At 43.1% G+C, this 23,657-nt stretch overlaps 2 protein-coding genes and 1 long non-coding RNA gene across 17 annotated transcripts; all 3 read left to right on the plus strand.

Moving 5' to 3' along the window:
• Positions 1-9,260: 9,260 nt before the first annotated feature.
• LOC125883435 (fibrinogen alpha chain-like) lies at positions 9,261-21,433 on the plus strand. Its single transcript, XM_049567710.1, has 7 exons — positions 9,261-9,380; positions 10,995-11,099; positions 11,225-11,408; positions 12,459-12,604; positions 14,338-14,436; positions 20,363-20,521; positions 20,682-21,433. Exons 1-7 carry the CDS (start codon positions 9,333-9,335, stop codon positions 21,315-21,317), a joined length of 1,377 nt encoding a protein of 458 aa, XP_049423667.1. The 5' UTR covers positions 9,261-9,332; the 3' UTR covers positions 21,318-21,433.
• LOC125883437 (uncharacterized) lies at positions 14,848-19,489 on the plus strand. Of its 15 annotated transcripts, none has more exons than XR_007448498.1 (3): positions 14,848-16,743; positions 16,866-18,816; positions 18,938-19,489. It is a non-coding gene; the product is annotated as an uncharacterized LOC125883437 (long non-coding RNA). The 15 variants fall into 15 exon arrangements; XR_007448500.1 differs by having other exon boundaries at positions 16,866-18,754; XR_007448502.1 differs by having other exon boundaries at positions 16,866-18,510; positions 18,613-19,489.
• Positions 21,434-22,076: 643 nt separating the features above from the next.
• LOC125883433 (fibrinogen alpha chain-like) lies at positions 22,077-23,129 on the plus strand. The gene has a single exon (XM_049567707.1). The coding sequence runs from the start codon at positions 22,162-22,164 to the stop codon at positions 22,747-22,749; it is 588 nt and encodes a 195-aa protein (XP_049423664.1). The 5' UTR covers positions 22,077-22,161; the 3' UTR covers positions 22,750-23,129.
• Positions 23,130-23,657: the final 528 nt, after the last annotated feature.

A 23,657-nucleotide genomic window follows, 5' to 3' on the forward strand; every position in this document is an offset into this window, starting at 1 on the left:
CCCACTCACTCTGTAGAAAAAGCCACTTTAATGTCAACGTAAAAGACGATCTCTACAAAATCATACAAATCATTTTATTGTGAAACATTTAGTGATACTGGTGCCACATCAATAAACTTTTGATTTGTTCAGCTCAAACTCACCACATGTGCTGTACCGTGGAAATGCTTTACTTTAACAGCAGAGCAAGTCCAGCCCTTCACTTCCTTCTTTGAGGGTCAGTTATCGCTGGAAGTTATTGGAATCACATGTTCAACAAATGTCTGACTCAGTCATCGAAACAAGTATTTGTTTTCTAACAGAAATTTGGACCAGTGAAGGGGATTCATCTTAACGTAAGGCGGCTGAATATCGTGTTTCCCAATGACTGAAATTGTAACTTATTGTTTATACTACAATAAACAGCAACATGTAGACGCATAAAGAGATGAGTAATGAATAAAAGTAAAAAAAAAAGTAAATAGATTATCAATAAAAGAGATTTTAGAAAAACAATAAAAATATTTTAAATAACTGTTAGTTTCACAGGCAGGTGTAACGTAACATCGCCATGACGGCAACAGATAAAATTCACCTGTAAGAACATGTTGTCCAGAAGAAACTAATTTGTTGATCACAACAACCGGTCAGTCCCGTTGTGTCACTGCTGTGATCTGAGAGCAGATTATAAGGTGCTGTTTCTGTCTGTCACTGTGAGGCTGTGAAACCTGCAGATAAATGACAGCACAGTAAAGACTGATAGAAACAGCAGAGGATGACGGGACTGATGGAAAGACGACCTTAGTTTATAGAAGGTGAATTCTCTGCAGTGTCAGGTGCCTAAATATTTGCAAGAGGTGACACTTGTGAACAATGCTTCCTTTAGTTGTGTCTCTTTTATGTCTAAAATCAATAATCAACTCCTTAGTTTGAGATGCGTTTAAGTTTTGGTTTATTCCACATGTCGTATAACAATATAAAAATGTTTATGTCACATTTTACCATATTAAAATAGGAAGACAATAAAAACAATTCCACCGCAGCTTCCTGTTTGGTTTGTTGTCTGATTGAATGTTCTAGTTCTGTTATAAATGTGAGACACATAATTAAATCTAAATATCTGTCATATTTTCAAACACACTACAACAAATTATTACCTACAGTTTATATTTTCAGTCACGCTGTGTAAATATCCATCGTGTACACGTATGAGCACTTAACTTTGCTCTGAGGGTCCAGCTTTGAATTCATGGAGGTCCATTATTCTTGATTACAGTGACTATTCCTCTGAGGAATGACATAAAATAAAAATCACAAGTCATATTTTAATTTGAGGAAACCATCAAAGATTTCTTAGTCCTGAGCTTCAAACTTGCATTCATGTTGGATTCAATTTGCCGTGTTAGAAATCATCACGTTGGATCTTTGTCCTCTTACAACACCTTTTATCTGTGACGTCGTGTCTGATTCAGAGTTCAGTTGGAGGTGAACTAACCACAGTGCGTTTTGTTTGTTTGTTTGTTTGTTTGTTTTTCTGCAGTTTGTATAAGACTGAAGCAGCAGAATCAAGATGGCCGACAGCCCTACAGTCAGTCCCAGACATACATGAAGCAACACTGTCGAGGGACGTCAGGCGTCGCCCTGTGTTCAGACGATGACTGGGTGAGAAACACACCAACACAAACATCAACTCCTCTCTGTAACACTTATTTATAACAGCGTTGCACACAATCGGATCTATACCTGTTTTGTAAAAATGTAATTTCAGAATATGTGAAGGAGCATTTTCACACCACAACAGTAAATGAATGAATTAACTCACGCCAGGCTTCCTCTTAGATAAAACTCAATGCATGACTTTTGACTTGAGTCCAGAGCTCAGTTTGTGTAGACAACTTTGCTTCTGGATATTTTAGTTCAAGGTAAGAGTCAGAAAACTCTACTCTCTGGTTTTAAAGCCTGCGATTTGGAATTCTGGTCCGCCATCATAGATTTCTGAAGCCAAAAGTGACCGTTTTTGGACGAGAGGGTAGAGCTAACCCTAATGCTAGCTGCTAGCTTGGTTAGCACTGTGTATTATTATAATAATGGTTAACTGGGATAATACCAATGCTCATTTTTGCTCGCAGAAACCAGGCTCAAAACCATTAAACCCAAATGTACTTGCCAAAAAAAAAGGAATCAACCAAATGCTGATTGAGCACCATGGTTACGTTACCTAACCAGCGTTGTCACTGTGGTAGCGACTTGTCAATGGATGTCACCCACCTGTCACTCAAAGCAGCCACGCCCTTAATGTACATAACATTAAGAACATTTTAATGGATGAGCTATAAATTCACTCTCCTGGTTGTCAGGTACGGGGAAATCAGCTATAGAGACCAACACTGATTTCATGCCTCCGTGCCGGTGATAGCTGTGGTCCAAGGCATTATGTTTTAGGGTTGTCCATCTGTCCCATGCTCGTGACCATGATATCCCAGGAAGGCCTTGACAGAATGTCTTGAAATTTGGCACTAACCTCCACTGGACCTAATGATGACCTGATTCGATTTTGGTGGTTAAAGGTTAGAGGTCAGAGTGACCTCACATTTGTCTCATTCTGACCACAATATCTCATGAAGGCCTCAAGGAAAAGTCATCAAATTTGGCACAACGTCCACTCAGACTGGACGATGAACTGATTTTGGAGGTCAGAGGTCTCCGTGTCTCATTCTCATATAAACACAATGTCTCAAAAACACCTTGAGGGAATTTGTCCAAATTTGGCTCAAACATCCACATGGCCTTAACGATGAACTTATTGTATTTTGGTGTTCAAAGGTCAAGGTCAGAGTGGCCTCACATTCATCTCACTCTTGAGACTGTGATAGCTCATGAAGGCCTCAAGGAAAATTCATCAAATTTGGCACAAACGTCCACTTGGACTGGGCGATGAACTGATTTTGGTGGTCAGAGGTCTCCGTGTCTCATTCTCATATAAACACAATGTCTCAAAAACTTCTTAAGGGAATTTCCTCAAATTTAGGGCTCATTAATGAATTGATGAAATCTTTTTGGTCAAAGGTCAGTGTGACCTTGCGTCTCACTCATTGTCGAGAACGCAACATCTCAAGAACACCTTGAGGGAATTTCAAACATCTTAGCGATGAACTTATTGTGTTTTGGTGCTCAAAGGTCAAGGTCAGAGTGGCCTCACATTTCTCTCAGATCTCTCTCAGATACAGCAGTAAACCCTCGTGCTCTTCTTCACAGGTTTCTAAATGCCCCTCTGGCTGCAGACTCCAGGGTCTGATCTTGCAACTGGAGAGCAAGGTGGAGAGGAGACTGAGGATGGTGTGTAAGACAGCAAAGATGTACGAAGACATGTCTGAGAAGTCCATGACGGTGACGACACGCATCTACAACTACAACCGGAGAGTCATCGTCAACAGATACAGTGAGACTGTTTGTTTTTGTGTTCTGGACTAAATACAGACAGGATGATTGAAGTAATGGCGGCTGACTAACACTGTGTTTGTCTCCAGTGTCAGAGCTGAAGTTTGTGGAAAACGCCGAAGGATTGACGAGGAACCTTACGTTGCTACGGAAACGGTCATCCCAGCTGTCGCTACAACTAGAGGAGCTCCGCGGCAACGTCCAGAAACAACTGGAGGACTTGTATCGAGCAGAGGTGAGATGTGACGAGAGATTGTTATACGGAGCGTTTGGTGTCTTTCAGCTCATCGTTTTGGTTTTGTGGCAACTGTGCTGTTTCTGTTTCGTCTCACTGCTGCACTACCTGACAGCTAACGGACACAGTTAGCAGACAGACACAGGTACCAACCAGCTGGTGAACACAGTGGAGAATGTATGTGCTGTAGACACAGATATTTCCTTCAGGGGTGGTGGAGACCAGAAAAGGAGCTAACAGAGAGAATATTGGACTGACGTTCATCAGGTGACACAAACACAAAGACTCCTGATGAAATATCATTCTGCTCTGTAACTGCTGGATGTGCAAAACCAACTGTTTGCTAACATGAGAATATTGTGCATCCCTAATCAAATCAGACTTAATGTTTGATACCACACATACTGAATATCTTATAACAACATGAGTCTGCCACATGTCCTCTTTAGGGGAATACTGATATGTATGTTGTCTTGTGTCACCAGGTGGACATTGACATGAAGCTGCGAGCCTGCTCTGGGTCCTGCCGGTCGCTGTCACCGTTCAGCGTCGATCATCTCGGCTATCAGTCGCTTCAAGCTGACATGGAGCAGATGGACAAGCAGACAAAGAAGTCCGCTACGCCTCCTGAAGACGTCCCACACGTCAAGCTGCAGCCTGTAGACGTCGGCCCGGAGCCGTCGGCAGAGTATAAGACCATCCCAACCGTCCAGAGGGAACTGTTGACCCAGTTTGAGGACATCGGACAGAACCAGGTTGTTCTGGAGGAGCTGCTGGAGGCGGTTGATCCTGCAGAGCTGGAGTGAAAGGGCTCCACGGAGGCAGGTTTGATAGATCACAGTGGAAGTGAAGAGTGGGTGTTTCTGTTTCTTTTCAGCAGCGCTTTGTAACTCAGTTTGGAGAGGGCCTTTTCCAATAAACACAATCACTGTTTTTATTTCTGCTTATTTATAACACTGCGCTCTCTTGTGCACGTTAAAAGTACGTTTGTCCAGACATGCATGAAGACGGAATCTTTGGCCGATGAAGCTGCGGCTTAACAGTTGTGTAACGAGTTAAAAAAAACTTTTATATACCTCTCCTTATGGATGTAATTAATCTAGCATCTAAAACACAAAGCCTCCCTGATTCATTTTCAATGGCTATAATTACAGTGATCCATAAAAAAAACAAAGACACATTAAAAAGCTCCTCTTTCCGACCACTTTCACTCTTGAATTCGGATTATAAATTTATTTCTAAAGCTATGGCAAACAGGTTGAGTAAATTCTTACCAAAATTGATAAACGAAACCAGGTTGGCTTTATTCAGAAGAGATCCTCTGCCAGTAACATGTGTAGGTTACTTAATGTTATTCATATGGCAACCTCCAGTACTGAACCTAGTATAGCCGTTACCCTGGACGCGGAAAAGGCCTTTGATAGGCTTGAGTGGCCCTATTTATTCAAGGTTCTATCTAAATTTGGATTTGGCTCCTATTTTATTAATTGGGTCAGAACGCTTTATAAGAAACCACAGGCCAAAATAATTATTAATGGACAAATGTCCACTGCCTTCCCCCTCAGTAGATCGAGCAGACAAGGGTGTCCCTTATCCCCTGGGCTTTCGTTATATCTGTTGAACCTCTGGCCGAGATAATCAGACAAGATTCAGAGATAAAGGGTGTGAAAGTGGACCAGACGATACATAAAATTAATCTTATGGCAGATCATATAATCCCATACTTAACAAGACCATTTGATTCCCTTGCTAAATTAAAAACTGTTTTGCATGCATTTGGATCTGTTTCTGGATATAAAGTCAATTACGACAAAAGTGAAATTCTCCCACTCTCAAATTTTGACTACACTGAATATCAGCAAAGAGGTCCATTTAAATGGTCTCCAAGCGGGATAAGATACCTTGGAATTATGGTGGATAACAACCTTAAAAATGTGTACAAACTCAACTACTTACCACTAGTTAGTCGAATAATAGAGGAGTTACAGAAATGGATGAATTTACCTATTACTTTGATCGGCCGAATAAATTGCATTAAAATGAATCTGTTACCAAGGCTGCAGTACCTCTTTCAGTCCTTACCGATTCCAGTGCCTTCCAGTTTTTTTTAAAAATATGAATAAACATATTGGACAATTCATAAGGAGTGGTAAGACTCCAAGGGTCTCAATGGAAAAACTTACATGGGACTATAAACTGGGGGGTCTTCGACTGCCTAACCTTCAAAAGCATTATTTGGCTGCCCAAATACGACTTGTTTCTTTTTTATTTGAACGGGAAAATGTCCCACCTTGGGTTTCAATTGGAATGTATGCTCTTAAAGAAAATGTTCCTGCAGACTTTATCTATAAATGGACACCTACAACCATCTCCAGAAGAACTGACAACCCTGTCTTGACCCATGTCATCAAAATGTGGCATGAAGTCCAGAAAAATATTGGACTAAAAAATATATTGTCCCCAAAACATCACTGAAACAGAGCGAACTCATACCTATGTCAGTGGATAATAAGATCCTGGAAACTTGGCACCAGAAAGGGATTCGTCATTTGGAGGACTGCTATAAGGATGGATGCCTGATGTCTTTTGAGGACCTAAGGAGGAAATATGATCTGTCCAGCAGAAACTTCTTTTGTTATTTACAGTTAAGATCATTTCTTAAATCTGCTTTGGGACCTGAAATGACTTTACCCATGCTCGGTGATCTGGAAAGACTGCTTCATGAGGGTAACACACCTCGTCTTATTTCAAAAGTGTACTCCCTCTTGATGGATAATGCTCCAAAACCAGGTTTACATAAATCAAGGGAGAAATGGGAGTCCGACTTGGGTGTGACAATAGGTACAGAGCTCTGGGCTGAATTGTGTCAAAAAAGTCTAACTGCCACTCTTAATTCCAGATACAGGCTGACTTATTATAACTTTCTTCATCAGACCTATCTTACGCCACAGAAATTACATAAATATAAACCTGAGATATCCAACCTGTGTTTTAGATGGAATATAGAAGAGGGTTCATTCCTACACTGCACTTGGTTATGCACAAAACTTAACACATTCTGGCATGATTTCTCTGACATCATTAGAAAACTCCTAGGACTGCATCTCCCAATAGATCCTCAAACCTGCTTATTGGGAGATACTACAAATATTGATGCACGATTAAGAAAAGCTCAAAAGAGGTTCCTCTCACTGGCCTTGTGCGTTGCCAGGAAGTGCATCGCCATCATGTGGAAGTCTGACTCCCAACTTTCTATAGGAAGATGGGTTTCAGAAATGAATAGCTGTGCTCCACTTGAAAAAATTACATATACACTCAGGAATGACTATAATACTTTTACAGAGATGTGGCAGCCTTATTTAGCATATATGGACACATTGCCAGCTTCTATGGTGGACGGGTTGTAGATTTTGCAAGCTCTTTGTTGTCAGTGCTTACTGTTGTCTTCCTTGCCCCTCGACCGTTTTTTTTTTGTTTTTTTTTTGTAAATCATTATTATATTATTTTCATTATTTATTAATTTTATTTATCTATTTATTTATTTTTTATCCTCCTGTATATCTCTTTCAGTTCGTGGGTGGGTTGGGGAAGGGGTTTGGAGTTGTATGTTTGTGTTTTCATGTATATCTGATTGAATTGAAAGCTGAAAATAAAATATTCTAAAAAAACAAAAAAACTTTTATATAAACTTATGAATATGGGCACGGGTAAAAATAAAGTTAAATCAGGCGGCAGCCAGTAAGAACAAAATTTAAAAAAAAAAAAATCATGGAGAAATCGGGTTGTGCTGTGTTTTAACATCTAAATCTAGGACTGCAATAAAAAAATAAAAAAAATATTTCCGATTAATCAGTTGAGTGTTATTTTTTTGATTAATCGATTAGTTGTTTGGTCTATAGATGTAAGAGAATGTTTCCAGTGTTTCCCAGACTCCAAATATTTTCACTTTACTGTCACAGAGGAGGAAAGAAAGCAGAAAATAATCACATCTAAGGAGGTAGAATCAGAGAATTTTGACTTTTTTTAATTACTCAGACCCGCTAATTGATTATTAAGTCAGTTGGCAGTTAATTTAATAGCTAACAAATATGTAATTAATCACTTTAATCAGCTAATATTATCAAGCCTCATCAGATGGTAGGATTTTTTTAAATGTGAAAGCCTACTACAAAAACTTTGACCCCTAAATTCACATTCAGCCAGATAACAGGGCGTCACTGATCCCACAGTGATGAAGACTAGCTTCTCGCTGGTCCGTCGAAATGGATGGCAGGAAGGCAAAAACAGCCACTGGTGAAAACCACATTGTGGACAATACAATGTCGAAGGTTAAGTTCTTAAGTTCATGCGTTCTTTACGCAATGTTTGAATGAGAAAAAGAATGTTTGTCAAAAAATCGGTTTTGAATTTAGTTTTAAAAATGATCTGGGAAAGGTTTTAAAGAGTGTTAAATGTGTCTGACACCTGCGAGCTGCCTGTGGGAGCAAAGAAGATGTAGCCCTGCTCTCTGTCGCAGTGTTTCACACTCCACATTGTGCAGCTGTGAACAGTGCTGGTTCCAGCAGGTGGCGCTCCTGCTTCATTCACCACTCCTCAGCTCATCACATCCATCAGTGCTGACCGACTGTCTCGGGTCCAGAGATCCTCAGAAGGTTAGTTTGTTCCATAAAAATGACTTCTGTGGATGTTTTGATGTTTTTCTTCCCCACAAGACAAAACGACTTTATATCTTGTGTCTGACTTGTGTTCATGATAATAACAGTGTAGAGAAGTAGGATGATAAATATTTAATATTTTATATTATATTTTTTCTGTCCATTTCTGTACAGTTTTTGTTATATATATATTTTTCTATTAATTTTCGTATATTTTCCTTATATTTTATAATACTTTTATTCTTTCTTTAAGTTTCTTTATTTATTCATATATATTTATCCTTTTCTTTAAAAATATATATTTTTTACATCCTTTTGTAAAAATATTTGTATTTTAAAATGTTTTACTTTTTCCACATTTACATTTTTCTATATTTTTTCTACTTATAAAAATATCTTCTTTAATTTTTCTATCCATTTTTAAAAATATTCTTCAGTTATAATTTTACCATATTTTTATTTTTTTAAATTTTTTCTAGCTAATTTTCTAAATTCCTTTTCTATATATTTTGATATTTATAAAATTCATATTTTGAAATATGTTTCTATTTTTTTTAACTCGCTTTTTGATTTTTCAAAATGTATTTTTTAAATGTTTTGCTGTATTTCGATGGCATAGTTTTATTTCTTTTTTATTGTTTCCTGCTTCTGTTTTTGAGTGTTTGATCTTGCAGTTCCAGGCCACACTTCATACTCCAGTATCTCCTGCACATGTGTTGATTCATGTACAAGTAGCAGTCCCACATCTCTGTCACTGATATGAGTGTGTTTGTCACTGTTTGCTGTGAGAAAACATTCTGCATTAATGCCGGTAAGTCCTGCAGTGACTGATCTGAGCAACAAACAGCATCGATCAGTGCGGACAGCACAGGTGACTCAGCTCTGATCTGACCTGACCAAGGTTTCCTGCTGACTCACAGGTTTGTCGGCTTGAACCAGGAGGCTTCAAATAGAGCGTCAGCGCCGTCAGAGAAACATTCAGTGACCAGTCTTCTTCACACAGCGGGAGGACGACAGAAACAAAGATGGAGCGACTCGTCTTTCTCAGTTTGATGTTTGTGGCTTCAGCTCTGGTGAGTCTCACATCACAGTTTAATACATTCAAACATTTTTAAAAAACTAAAACACTTATTTTTTTACAATTTTTTTTTGTGTGCACCTTTTATTTTATTGTTTGATACTCTGACCTGCTCTGTGTTGCCTAATGTCACTGTTTCCTGCCTCGTTACTTGTGCAGGTTAAACATTTGAACTCTTAGATATCACCGTGAAACTTCCCCAGTTAATGACTTATATTAAGACAGTCTTTTTTTTTGTTTTACAAGTTTTCTAAAACTTTAAAATATGTACTTCATGTCACACTGAAACACCTGAATGTGTCTGTGGGACGTTTAGTTTCCTCCAGTCTGAGAGAAGCCACGGTATGAAATCCAACAAAGCCCCGAATCTGAAAATTGACCAGTGCATGCGTGCCTGCAAAACATGCTTTTCACCTCTCGTGTCTTCTGTTAATGAGAAATAATATAACTATCCTGAGGGAGAGTGCTGAGCTGCAGCTGCAGGACAAAGTGGGAAGAGTGCAAACATAAAAACAGGTGCAGATCCAAAGTATACAGGCCACACCATATATACAATATGTCATGTAGCTCTTTATATGATAGTAATTTTAATAAAAGTAATATATGTGTATAAAATATTATTTTCTCTGTGGCACACAAGCTCATTTCATTATTGTCTGTAGAACATACATCCAGTCCTTTTCACCCTAGAACTAGAATCATATATTTTTGTTGTTTTCCGAGACATTCAAGTAATGTGGGCTCAGAAATATGTCCTCTGATTTAGCAGCTGTAGCTAACTCATGACTCACAGCCATTATTATGATTTCATTTTATTTTTGCATTTTTTATTTTTCATTTTTATTGTTTTATTGTATTTAAATGTTATTTTAGCGTGATAGATCAGTGGTTAAGACTAGCGACGTTGGTGTGGAAGACTGGGGGTTTGACTCCCACACAGGGTGGAGCAACACAAACCTCGTGCCAACCCTTCGGCAGTATATATGTGCGTATGTGTGTGTGAGAAATAGATTTGATTTATTAAATATTTTGATCTTCTTTCATGTATTTTTTTTAACCTCTAAACTTCCTCTGTGTCACAAAACAGCCTCATCTCAGACAAGAATTCACAACTTCAAACTATTAAAAAATGTTAAAAAAAAGTTTTGAAAAGATTACGTTACATAATGCTGCATTTACCAGGAATATTTAGTATACAATAATATCGAAAGTTCTCTCAGTTATTATCATATGCTCATATTATTAATCTTTACAGTCTAAGAAAACAAGCAATGTGCTTTTATTCACTTCAACTCAACTTTATTAATATCGCAGCTTTTATACAAACATACAGCACAAACGACAATATGCAAAACTCTGCAAGCTAATTTTTTTTTTAAAAAAATTAATGTGAAAATAAATCAATAAATAAAAATCCTGTAAAAGTCAAAAATTACATTTCAAAAGCTGAACCCATAACGTTATTCCATATTAAAAGTCAAATCTAAAAGACAGGTCTTTTATTTCCTTTTAAAAATACACGTATTACTCAGCATCATCATCATCACCATCACCATCATCATCATATTTTTCTGCTCCTGAATCTAAATTAAATGTTTTCTCTTTCCAGAGCCTAGTTGTCGACCCTAGAGGAGCGCGCCCAGTGCAGCCCGCCACCAGAAGCGAAAAATGTGCCACTGAGAAGGAGTGGCCTTTCTGCACCTCTGACAACTGGGTACAACTCACTTCCTGCTCCATCAGCGCTGAACCTTGTGTTGTTTCTTCGTCCTATCACTTCATTTCATCCAGTCACAGTAGTTGTGAGGGTGTTAAAGTTAAGTGTCACATGGCCTCCAACAGGGCCCTAAATGCCCATCGGGCTGCAGGATCCAGGGTCTGATGGACAAAGACGACCACGACTTGCTGAAGAAGATCGAGAAGATCCGCAGCCTCTTGGAGCAGAACAAGGCCAACTACCGCAACGCTGACCACCATTCCAAAGAGACCTTCACCATCCTGAGGGAGAGACTCACCATCGACGCTGGTTAGTGTGTGTGTGTGTGTGTGTGTGTGTGTGTGTGTGTGTGTGTGTGTGTGTGTGTGTGTGTGTGTGTGTTCATGACGTGTAGAAATTCATACACAACTTTTAAAAGATTGATCCCACTGATGGAGTTCATCTGAACTCATTATATTCTCTCTCTTTTCAATGTGTTGCTGAAAATGTTCCTGAAGGACTCAGAGTCAGAAACACTCAGTTGCTCTTTCACATAAACAAAGTCGTCAGTCGAATCAGATTCGCCTGTTCAACACAAATATTCGTTCTAGAGTTTGAACGTTAACGTTATCTCAGAGCCTGATCGGACAACGACGGCTCCACTTCTGAATCTGAATCGACTGATGATTCCAGTCTCCATCTTAAACACTTTCCCCGTCAGAGTATGATTTTGAAGTTTCCAGCCACCTCCAGCATTTCTGATCATATTCACTGATCCTTACAGACACACAGTCCAGTCCATTTTATTTATATAGCACATTTCAAAAGCATGAAGTCACCAAAGTGCTGCACAAAAATACACATAAGCATATAGAGAAATACACATAGGAAATATACAGGTCATAGATACAGCAGCGATACAGACAGTAGAGCAAGCTCAAGGGATAAAAAGACACAGAGACAGGTTGGTCTACTCAGCTCCCGAGAAGGGGCAGTCACTTCTCGTTTTCAAGTGGCTTTTTGGGACCACAAGCCACCAGTTCAGCTCCATCCATGCCTTAATGTCCTTGAGACACTCAATCAGGGGCGTCAGGGAGCAGTTGTTGAGCCTTTTGACTGGCAAGTAAATTTGGGAGTTGTTCGCATATAGGTGGTAAGCAACGCCATGTTTCTTTAAGATAAGACCAGGGGGCAGAAGATACAGAGACAACAAAATGGGCCCCAAAATCGAGCCCACAGAATAATTCAAGTGTTATGGTAGATATACCTTTAATGCTCTGTGGTCAGTGTTGATGTAGAACTTCACATCAAGTATCAGTCAGTCTGCCCGCCTGTGCGTCATCACCGTGCTCATCTATCCATGCCCGCTCCCTCCACCAGATCACGACAACAACTACTACGACCTGGCCCAGAATCTGCGGCAGAGAATCACAGACATGAAGATCAAGATCGACAGGCAGCTGAGTGTCCTGGCCGCCCTGAAGGATCGAGTCAAAGACCAGGTGGTGGAGATGCAGAGGCTGGAGGTACGGAGGCACAGCAGGGACATGTTCACACACAGGGGTGCGGCGAACGCTCCGGCTGTTTCTGATGAATGACAGGAAGTACTGTAAATGTAAGATAAGAGACAATCTTCCAAGACGCCTCAGAAGTCAAGAAAAAGACTTAAGTTTTTGGGCGAGTTGACAAACTGCCGAACAGAAACAAATGTTGTTACTTTAATTTTACACCTTTTTAAGGAAGTTATTATTTTACCTAAAATCATCACTGCCATAGAGCCAACACTTTAAAGTGCAGATCCTGCTCTGCCTTCGGATAAGGACAAAATGTGTTCTAGAGTATAAACTTAATTTTGACAATTTATAGTTGATTATTTAGAGACCACAGCAGGTGGGGATTAAATAGAAATAAACAAATCATTACAATAAACAACTTTATAGTTTAATACAAGAAACTTTATAGAAATAATTCCATAGTATCTCAAAATAAGGAGAAACTCTCTCAGTGGTTTGACTGAGGCCCATTTTGAGATTTGAAGTCAATATTTTTAAGAAAGTTTCTTTTTTGTTTTTAAACACTCAGTCATTATTTTGAGACTTTTTTCTTATTATTTTTGAAATACAAAATTATTTTGAGAGACAAAGTCATAATTATGAGGAAGGTTTTCATTGTTTTGATATACTAAGTCATTTTCTTCATTTTGAGACACGATCTTTTTAATACACTAAAAAAATTTCGTTTCTCATAATTTCTAAGAAAATGTCTTTTTTTCAAAAAGTTTCTAATTTTCTTGAAAAAGTATTGTTATTTTGAGACTTTATCTCATTATTTTTGAGATACAAGATCATTTTGAGAGACTAAGTCATAATTTTGAGAAAGTTTCTTAATATTTTTAAGGAAGTTTCTTTTTGTTTTTAAACACTAAGTCATTATTTTGAGACCTTTTCTCATTATTCTTGAGATACAAAATCATTTTGAGAGACAAAGTCATAATTATGAGGAAGTTTCTCATTGTTTCGATATACTAAGTCATTTTTTTAGACAATGTCTTCATTTTGAGACACAAGATCTTTTTAATACACTAAAAAAATTTGAAAAAGTTTCTCATAGTTTCTAAGAAAATATGTCTTTTTTCAAAAAGTTTCGCATTTTCTTGAAAAAGTATGGTTATTTTGAGATGCTATTTTTTTTAGATTGGTTCTCAATAATTTGAGAAAGTTTCCAATTGTTTTCATATACTGTCATTAATTTGAGGATGAAGATTTATTTGAGAAAGTCTCTCACTGTAGTGCCGCACAGGATCGTTTCTTTATTTCATCACGTCGGAGGAAAGTGGCTTCCATGCTAGTTAGCTTTAGCAGGAGTTAAGAGGGTTTTTTTCTCCATTATTATTGGATCAATTAATTGTGTAGAATAAAATGTAGTTTTAGCTTCAGCTAAAGTTAGCCGAGGCTACGTCACCAGCAAGCGTTCACTTACTGTCTTCTTCACACAGACAGAGTGACGTTTCTGTGATTTAGCTGTTGTTAGTTAAAGTAAAAAAGCTGTTTCTTCAGAAATGATTCATTTCAAAGGCATAAGATTTTATATTTAGCAACACAGACGTCAGAGACTCAGATTCAGGCACGTTTTCTCTTGACTTGAGTAAGTTCACTCCATGCACACAGATGAGACTCATCATTTTATTCACTGTCAGAGTTTCTGCAGAGTTGATTTGTGTGACCTCCCTCATTTTCTAATTCTTCGTCTCCTCTGTCAGGTGGATATCGATATTAAGCTCCGCTCCTGCAAAGGATCCTGCCAAAGCTACTCTGAGTACAGTGTGGACAAGGACAGCTACGTGGAACTGGACAAACAGGTGAGCTTTGAATTGGCTTTAAACTGGATTTAACACTATTAATTATGAAAACTTCCACATCTAAATACTGCTGAACGATGTTAAGATCTATTTGGTCTGCAGCCTTTTTACTGCAACCACTTCTTGGGGCAGGAGCTGCACATTTCAACCATTTATCCTGTTAAACACCAGCTACTAGCTAACTGTTTCAACTGTGTATCTGTAACCAGCTGCAGCCAGAGCAGCTATGTGACCCGTCAACTGGCCACATGACTCGCCCACCATTCCTACATGTCAGCCGGCGATCAGCTCCCTTCATCTCTTGGCCTTAAAGCAGAAGCTTTAAAGAAAATGCTAAGTTAGCTGTTAGCTATCAAGTAATAGCTTAAAGGAGAGGTGTTAAGGTAAGGGTAAAGGTTACATCATGTTACCTAATCACAGATAATAAAGTGGATTACTGCGACACTTAGCTGCATATTTGTTCATGACAGCGTTGTGCTGTAACAGCGTTAAAATAAGTGACTTGTCGTTGGGTTTGTCTTGAACCAGCAGTAGGCACGGTGTGTGCCGAGTCATGTACGCTACAAATTGAATGTGTCTGCAGTCATACATAGACTTACATAGACGCCACATTAAGGGCCCGTCCCAATACCCCCCCTTAGCCCTACCTCTTGGCCCTACCCCTACATTTGCACGTTCCCGCGAGGGGTCCCAATTCCTTTGTGTGTGTAGGGGTAGGGGGCATAACAAGGGGTAGTGGGTATGAAACTAGCCGTTCGGAGCGAGGGATTTCAGGTGCTGACTTGCCAGCGAGGGGCAGACGTCGCCATGGCTACCACCGAGCAAGAGACGGGGAAAAAAGTTCATACATAGCTAACGTTACTGTTGTCAGGTTGCTTGTTAGCTAGCTAGCTAGCTCGCACTATCTGGCGTCTGTCATCTGTCCTGTTCTGCAAAATTGTTGGATTTTTCACATTACGATAACATGCCAGCTAGTATAACTATGCTGCCTCGTAATGTTAGGTGGTTAGCTAGCTAGCAGAAGTCCCCTGTCATCTGTCGTTCATCAAACGAAGCATGATGAATACAGCAAATGCGATCGGCAGGATGAACTCAACTGGAGACTCCATTGCAGATGCCAGTTGGACATGTAGATGGTTCACAGCTTCCTGTTTAAAATAGGTACATATGTGTGAATGTAACCGACACGGTTACGTAGTGAGTGGTGTCCCAATTCCAAGGGAAAGATTTCAACCCCTACCCCTCGTTGCTTCATTTCGAGGGCCAAGGGGTAGTGGCTAAGGGCTAGGGGTAGGACCAAGGGCTAAGGGGTAGTGGCCAAGGGCTAAGGGGTAGGGCCAAGGGCTAAGGGGTAGTGGCCAAGGGCTAAGAGGCAAGGCCAAGGGCTAAGGGGTAGTGGCCAAGGGCTAAGAGGCAAGGCCAAGGGCTAAGGGGTAGTGGACAAGGGCAAAGGGTAGTGGCCAAGGGCTAAGGTGTAGGACCAAGGGCTAAGGGGCAGTGGCCAAGGGCTAGGGGTAGTGGACAAGGGCTAAGAGGTAGTGGACAAGGGCTAAGAGGTAGTGGCCAAGGGTTAAGAGGCAAGGCCAAGGGCTAAGGGGTAGGGCCAAGGGCTAAGACTTAGTGGCAAAGGGCTAAGGGTAGTGGCCAAGGGCTAAGAGGTAGGACCAAGGGCTAAGGGGTAGTAGCCAAGGGCTAAGAGGTAAGACCAAGGGCTAAGGGGTAGTGGCCAAGGGCTAAGAGGCAAGGCCAAGGGCTAAGGGGTAGGACCAAGGGCTAAGAGGTAGTGGCAAAGGGCTAGGGGTAGGGCCAAGGGCTAAGATGTAGTGGCAAAGGGCTAGGGGTAGTGGCCAAGGGCTAAGAGGTAAGACCAAGGGCTAAGAGGTAAGACCAAGGGCTAAGGGGTAGGGCCAAGGGCTAAGACTTAGTGGCAAAGGGCTAAGGGTAGTGGCCAAGGGCTAAGAGGTAGGACCAAGGGCTAAGGGGTAGTAGCCAAGGGCTAAGAGGTAAGACCAAGGGCTAAGGGGTAGTGGCCAAGGGCTAAGAGGCAAGGCCAAGGGCTAAGGGGTAGGACCAAGGGCTAAGAGGTAGTGGCAAAGGGCTAGGGGTAGGGCCAAGGGCTAAGAGGTAAGACCAAGGGCTAAGGGGTAGTGGCCAAGGGCTAAGAGGCAAGGCCAAGGGCTAAGAGGTAAGACCAAGGGCTAAGAGGTAGTGGCAAAGGGCTAAGAGGCAAGGCCAAGGGCTAAGGGGTAGTGGACAAGGGCAAAGGGTAGTGGCCAAGGGCTAAGGTGTAGGACCAAGGGCTAAGAGGTAGTGGCAAAGGGCTAGGGGTAGGGCCAAGGGCTAAGACTTAGTGGCAAAGGGCTAAGGGTAGTGGCCAAGGGCTAAGAGGTAGGACCAAGGGCTAAGGGGTAGTAGCCAAGGGCTAAGAGGTAAGACCAAGGGCTAAGGGGTAGTGGCCAAGGGCTAAGAGGCAAGGCCAAGGGCTAAGGGGTAGGACCAAGGGCTAAGAGGTAGTGGCAAAGGGCTAGGGGTAGGGCCAAGGGCTAAGAGGTAAGACCAAGGGCTAAGGGGTAGTGGCCAAGGGCTAAGGGGTAGGGCCAAGGGCTAAGGGGTAGTGGCCAAGGGCTAAGAGGCAAGGCCAAGGGCTAAGGGGTAGTGGACAAGGGCAAAGGGTAGTGGCCAAGGGCTAAGGTGTAGGACCAAGGGCTAAGGGGCAGTGGCCAAGGGCTAGGGGTAGTGGACAAGGGCTAAGAGGTAGTGGACAAGGGCTAAGAGGTAGTGGCCAAGGGTTAAGAGGCAAGGCCAAGGGCTAAGGGGTAGGGCCAAGGGCTAAGACTTAGTGGCAAAGGGCTAAGGGTAGTGGCCAAGGGCTAAGAGGTAGGACCAAGGGCTAAGGGGTAGTGGCCAAGGCCTAAGAGGTAAGACCAAGGGCTAAGGGGTAGGACCAAGGACTAAGGGGTAGTGGCCAAGGGCTAAGAGGTAAGACCAAGGGCTAAGGGGTAGGGCCAAGGGCTAAGAGGCAAGGCCAAGGGCTAAGGGGTAGGACCAAGGGCTAAGAGGTAGTGGCCAAGGGCTAAGAGGTAAGACCAAGGGGTAAGGGGTAGTGGCCAAGGGCTAAGGGGTAGGGCCAAGGGCTAAGAGGTAGTGGCATAGGGCTAGGGGTAGTGGCCAAGGGCTAAGAGGTAAGACCAAGGGCTAAGGGGTAGTGGCCAAGGGCTAAGAGGCAAGGCCAAGGGCTAAGGGGTAGGACCAAGGGCTAAGAGGAGTGGCTAAGGGCTAGGGGTAGTGGCCAAGGGCTAAGAGGTAAGACCAAGGCCTAAGGGGTAGTGGCCAAGGGCTAAGGGGTAGTGGCCAAGGGCTAAGAGGTAAGACCAAGGCCTAAGGGGTAGGACCAAGGGCTAAAGGGTAGTGGCCAAGGGCTAAGAGGTAAGACCAAGGGCTAAGGGGTAGGGCCAAGGGCTAAGAGGTAAGACCAAGGCCTAAAGGGTAGTGGCCAAGGGCTAAGGGGTAGGACCAAGGGCTAAGGGGTAAGACCAAGGGCTAAGGGGTAGTAGCCAAGGGCTAAGAGGCAAGGCCAAGGGCTAAGGGGTAGGACCAAGGGCTAAGGGGTAAGACCAAGGGCTAAGGGGTAGGGCCAAGGGCTAAGAGGTAAGACCAAGGCCTAAGGGGTAGGACCAAGGGCTAAGGGGTAGTGGCCAAGGGCTAAGAGGTAAGACCAAGGGCTAAGGGGTAGTGGCCAAGGCCTAAGAGGTAAGACCAAGGGCTAAGGGGTAGGACCAAGGGCTAAGGGGTAGTGGCCAAGGGCTAAGAGGTAAGACCAAGGGCTAAGGGGTAGGGCCAAGGGCTAAGAGGCAAGGCCAAGGGCTAAGGGGTAGGACCAAGGGCTAAGAGGTAGTGGCAAAGGGCTAGGGGTAGGGCCAAGGGCTAATATGTAGTGTCAAAGGGCTAGGGGTAGTGGCCAAGGGCTAAGAGGTAAGACCAAGGGCTAAGAGGTAAGACCAAGGGCTAAGGGGTAGTAGCCAAGGGCTAAGAGGCAAGGCCAAGGGCTAAGGGGTAGTGGCCAAGGGCTAAGAGGTAAGACCAAGGGGTAAGGGGTAGTGGCCAAGGGCTAAGGGGTAGGGCCAAGGGCTAAGAGGTAGTGGCAAAGGGCTAGGGGTAGTGGCCAAGGGCTAAGAGGTAAGACCAAGGGCTAAGGGGTAGTGGCCAAGGGCTAAGAGGCAAGGCCAAGGGCTAAGGGGTAGGACCAAGGGCTAAGAGGTAGTGGCTAAGGGCTAGGGGTAGTGGCCAAGGGCTAAGAGGTAAGACCAAGGCCTAAGGGGTAGTGGCCAAGGGCTAAGGGGTAGTGGCCAAGGGCTAAGAGGTAAGACCAAGGCCTAAGGGGTAGGACCAAGGGCTAAGGGGTAGTGGCCAAGGGCTAAGAGGTAAGACCAAGGGCTAAGGGGTAGGGCCAAGGGCTAAGAGGTAACACCAAGGCCTAAGGGGTAGGGCCAAGGGCTAAGAGGTAGTGGCCAAGGGCTAAGGGGTAGGACCAAGGGCTAAGGGGTAAGACCAAGGGCTAAGGGGTAGGGCCAAGGGCTAAGAGGTAAGACCAAGGCCTAAGGGGTAGGACCAAGGGCTAAGGGGTAGTGGCCAAGGGCTAAGAGGTAAGACCAAGGGCTAAGGGGTAGTGGCCAAGGCCTAAGAGGTAAGACCAAGGGCTAAGGGGTAGGACCAAGGGCTAAGGGGTAGTGGCCAAGGGCTAAGAGGTAAGACCAAGGGCTAAGGGGTAGGGCCAAGGGCTAAGAGGTAGTGGAAAAGGGTAGTATGGGTAGTATGGGTACGTATGTGTGAATGTAACCGACACGGTTACGTAGTGAGTGGTGTCCCAATTCCAAGGGAAAGATTTCAACCCCTACCCCTCGTTGCTTCATTTCGAGGGCCAAGGGGTAGTGGCTAAGGGCTAGGGGTAGGACCAAGGGCTAAGGGGTAGGGCCAAGGGTTAAGGGGTAGGACCAAGGGCTAAGGGGTAGGACCAAGGGCTAAGGGGTAGGACCAAGCGCTAGGGGTAGTGGACAAGGGCTAAGAGGTAGTGGCCAAGGGCTAAGAGGTAAGACCAAGGGCTAAGGGGTAGTGAGCAAGGGGGGGGGGTATTGGGATTGGGCCTTACTGTGTCAGCCCCTTGCAGTGATGCGTCAGCGGCGCTACCATATTGGAAAGGTCAAAACTTGGTTGTAAACAAAATAATTACAGGAATTCTTAATTAAGTTTCTGTGATTATTTTGTTTGGCTCCAGAGCCTGACGCCATCTTTATATCTTCACTCTCATGATTGACAGAAACCCTTAATCTTACAGACCTTCCTCTAAATGTGCCATATTAAGATTGAGGTAAAAGATGCATTAAGTAAAGTAAAGTAAATAACTTTAAGGGGTAAAAATAAATTAGAAGTTTAGTTTTATCCTTAAAATTAAGACTGTGATTAAAGATTAAGAGATTTGAATGACTTAAGTTAAGCTTATTTATTTTAGGGTATTATCTTATTGCTTTACGTCATTTTTTGTCAGCAAACATTCAGTCGTATAATTCTGGTTGAAGAGAGCTGTGCCTGTAAAATTCTATATTAAGAAAAGGAGAGACTTAAACGAAGACAGTGACTCAGACAGCCGTATGTCCTCGGGCAGTTCAAGATTGGCAAGATATTCTTTAGCTGCACGACATGTCTTGTGTTCTGTCGGCCATCTTGGATTTCAGAGATTTGTGTTGCACCGACAAGACCTGGCCAGTGGGTGGCAGCGTATGGCATGATGCACAAGGGTCCACTGTAGTGACTTAAATGCAACTACAACATCAAGACTTGTTTTTTAAATAGCTGCCCACTGCAGTGACCACGATGTGACAAATGAGTCCGTTTGGTAAGAAGCCGTTTTCTCTTTCTGTCCATCTCCCAGATTAACCAGCTGGACGCCCAATCAGGTCAGAGAATTGAGTCCGTGGGGTCGCTGTCGGTGATGAAGAGCAGACTTCTGAAGGACTCCAGTGTGGAAACTCTCTACAAGTCCAAGGACACCACTGTGGCAGCGCAGCAGAGAGAAGACATGTTCCCTGATGTGAGTGACTCTCTGTGCTGGACTGTGAAGGTTTTACAGGGTCTAGAAATAATTTCCACCAAAGAATTTGCCGTAATTTGTACAAAACAAACATGACGCCATCTTTTCTGGAACGACGCACACATTTGAGTTATAATTCATTCTTGGTTTTCTTTCTCAGGTGAACACAGTCCAGTTGATCCTAGAGGAGGAAGGCTCCAGCTCATCCCCAGCAACCATCTCCAAGGTCCCAGGTACTTCCCTCTCTTCATCTGCATCCTCATCATCATCCATCCCCTCCTCCTCTTCCGCCTCCTCCTCCTCCTCCTCCTCCACCTCCACCTCCACCTCCATGTCATCTAAATCCATCACTGAGCTTGGAGGCGGTGATTTTTCAAGTCTGGGCGGAGTGTCAACAAGCCACATCACCTGCACCAAGAGGACCAGGACGACCACCATCCACACAAAGGATGGGCCGGTGGAAAAGACGGAGGAGGTGATTGAAGGAGGCCCTGAGTGCCAGAGTCTGGCAGACCACTTCACGGGAGGGACTAGCTCCCTCAGCCACACATCATCCTCCTCTTCCTCTTCCACTACTATGACCAAGACCGTTCACTCCGGTGATGCCAAGGGAAGCCTCCTGGGAGATACCAAAACTGGGTTCGGGGATCTATTTGGCTCGGACGTCGGCGGTTTCTTGACAGACGCTGCAGATGATGACCTTCCTGATTTCCACGCCCGAAGTTTGACGAACACGCGTACCGAGCGGCACGCCGATTATATAGGAAAAGGTACCAAAACCTCAGACCTGGAGTAAAACCTCTGCGGCGCAGAACGGCGCATTCAGCTAGAGAGCAGTCTTGAGCATCAGCTAGCTTGCAAGCTAGCCTTATGTACCAAAATTATGAAGTGAACGCAGTAATTGTCATTGTTGATTGCTAAAACTTAAAGATTTAAAGATTCATTGCGATGTATTTGTCATTTAGGTATTTTGGGTGATTGTGTAATCCAGGAAAGAAGACGATCATGAACGTTTAGGGCTGATTTTGCTTTGTAAACCGGAGGAACTCTTCATCATCCTGCTGATGTTTCTAATGCAGATTATCAAAAACATACTGGGTTCATTGGGACGAGCGTCAGGAGCACATTTAAAATATCACAAGACTTGTTTCTGCTGGTTGTCAGCGTTTAGGAGCTGCTGATAGAAAGTGGCCTTTTTCGCTTGTTTGAGATTAAAATTTTTTCGTACGTGTTCCTGACAAATACATATAATAAAGTTAACGTTTAAACAAGTCCAACTTTCCCCAACAGAACTCTGAGGAGCCACAAACCCCCCGAATAACTTTAAAATTCAATCTGCATCGGGAGCATCAGCAGGATGGTCCAGACAAAGACTGACATCAGTGGGTTTGGCACAAGTGTCAGCCATGTTGCAGGGAAAGTGACCGTCAGCGCTTTTATCACTGCATTAAATTTGAGCCAGCCGAGCCAAAGCCGGTCCAAGCTAACTCGCGGTCTGCGGTGTGCCCCTCTGTGTTCGCAGATTGTGTCCAAGCCCACGGAACCACCTGAAAGGGGAATCGAACGGCCTGTTTAAGATCAAACCTGGCGGCACGGACTCCACACAGGTGGTGGAGGTGTACTGCCAGCAGGAGGGGCTAATGGGCGGGTGGTTGTTAGTCCAGCAAAGAGAGAGTGGCGCGCTCAGCTTCAATCGCACCTGGGCCGAATACAACGGGTTTGGCTCGATTGACGCGAAGGGAAAGGGGGAGTTTTGGCTAGGCAACCAGAACCTCCACCTGCTGACTAATCAGGGTGAGACCATACTGAAGGTGGAAATGGAGGATTGGGAAGGAGGCGTAGCCAGTGCTGAGTACACAGTCAGGGTTGGCTCGGAGGTGGAGGGGTACCGGCTGCATGTGTCTGGGTACACCGGGGATGCCGGGGACGCTCTGATAATGCCTAACTCTGACATGGCGTCTTACCTGTCCCACAGCGGGATGAAATTCAGCACCTTCGACAAAGACAACGACAAGTGGGAGGAGAGTTGCGCAGAGATGTACGGGGGCGGGTGGTGGTACAACAACTGCCAGTCGGCTAATCTGAATGGGATTTATTATAAAGGCACGTACGACCCGGAGAAAAACACACCGTATGAGATTGAAAACAGAGTCGTGTGGGTGACGTATAAACCGGCCAATTACAGCTTGAAAACTGTTCGCATGTTTATCCGATCGGCTGCTTTTTAACTGGACAAAACATGATCATGTACCCTTTTTTATATCTATGTAGTAAAACCCAAAAACAAGAGCATGAAGTAAGACTCAGAAGCGCACACTGAAGCTGGGGTTAGCTAAATATTTGAGGCCAACATGAAAAGGTGCTTTCAGACCTTTAGACTGTTGATCTGTTCGTAAATCATTCTGGGATTTCAAAATCATGTCAAACAGTTTCATCATGTTTATTGGACTTGACTCTTGTCAGCACTTTGTGCAAATGTCGCTGCCCTGTTTCTGTAACCAGTGTTCATGGAATGACCTGATGTTTCCAAATTGTCCTCCCTGTTGCTCAACTCTGTGGAGCCACGACTGAACTCTGCTCAATCAATAAAGATCCAGTGTTCACTTCAGCTGCTGTGCTTTGTGCTTTACTTACGTTGACAGAACTAATCACCAAAAGCAACGAAAGATATTCAGATGGTTTTTCATGTTGGAAATGTTTGTACCAGGAGACGGTTTAAATCTTTCCAACATACCAAAGAAAGAATATTAATATTAACGAGACATGGAGATACAAACAAAGGGCAGGAAAGTTATTGACCTTTAAATTTTTACTGTTTTATTGTTTTGCAGCATTAAAAAAATCCATCATAAAAAGCCACTTTGTAAACATATAATAAGTGATGTTAAACACTGACCAAGTTACACAAGCCCCCCGCAGTTAGAACACATGGCATCATACAGACAAAAGTAATAATAATTATTACAACAATAGTAATGCATTAAAACAAAATGTATAATCTAAGCAGACATTAAGGACAGGGTACAGCACACCATCTGCACATTAGTTTGCATCTTTAATCTGAGCTGTGCATTTTCAATGTCACCATTTTTTACAAATACATTTCCCAAATATCAATAAACTAGGAAGCTCTATT

This window comes from Epinephelus fuscoguttatus, linkage group LG23 (assembly GCF_011397635.1).
Source record: "Epinephelus fuscoguttatus linkage group LG23, E.fuscoguttatus.final_Chr_v1".
Taxonomy (NCBI): domain Eukaryota; kingdom Metazoa; phylum Chordata; class Actinopteri; order Perciformes; family Serranidae; genus Epinephelus; species Epinephelus fuscoguttatus.

Coding starts and splice junctions, on each gene's coding strand:
- LOC125883435 (XM_049567710.1), top strand. CDS start 9,333: ATGGAGCGACTCGTCTTTCTCAGTTTGATGTTTGTGGCTTCAGCTCTG. Junction 11,100..11,224: donor TCTGCACCTCTGACAACTGG/GTACAACTCACT, acceptor GGCCTCCAACAG/GGCCCTAAATGCCCATCGGG. Junction 14,437..20,362: donor ACGTGGAACTGGACAAACAG/GTGAGCTTTGAA, acceptor TCCATCTCCCAG/ATTAACCAGCTGGACGCCCA.
- LOC125883433 (XM_049567707.1), top strand. CDS start 22,162: ATGGGCGGGTGGTTGTTAGTCCAGCAAAGAGAGAGTGGCGCGCTCAGC.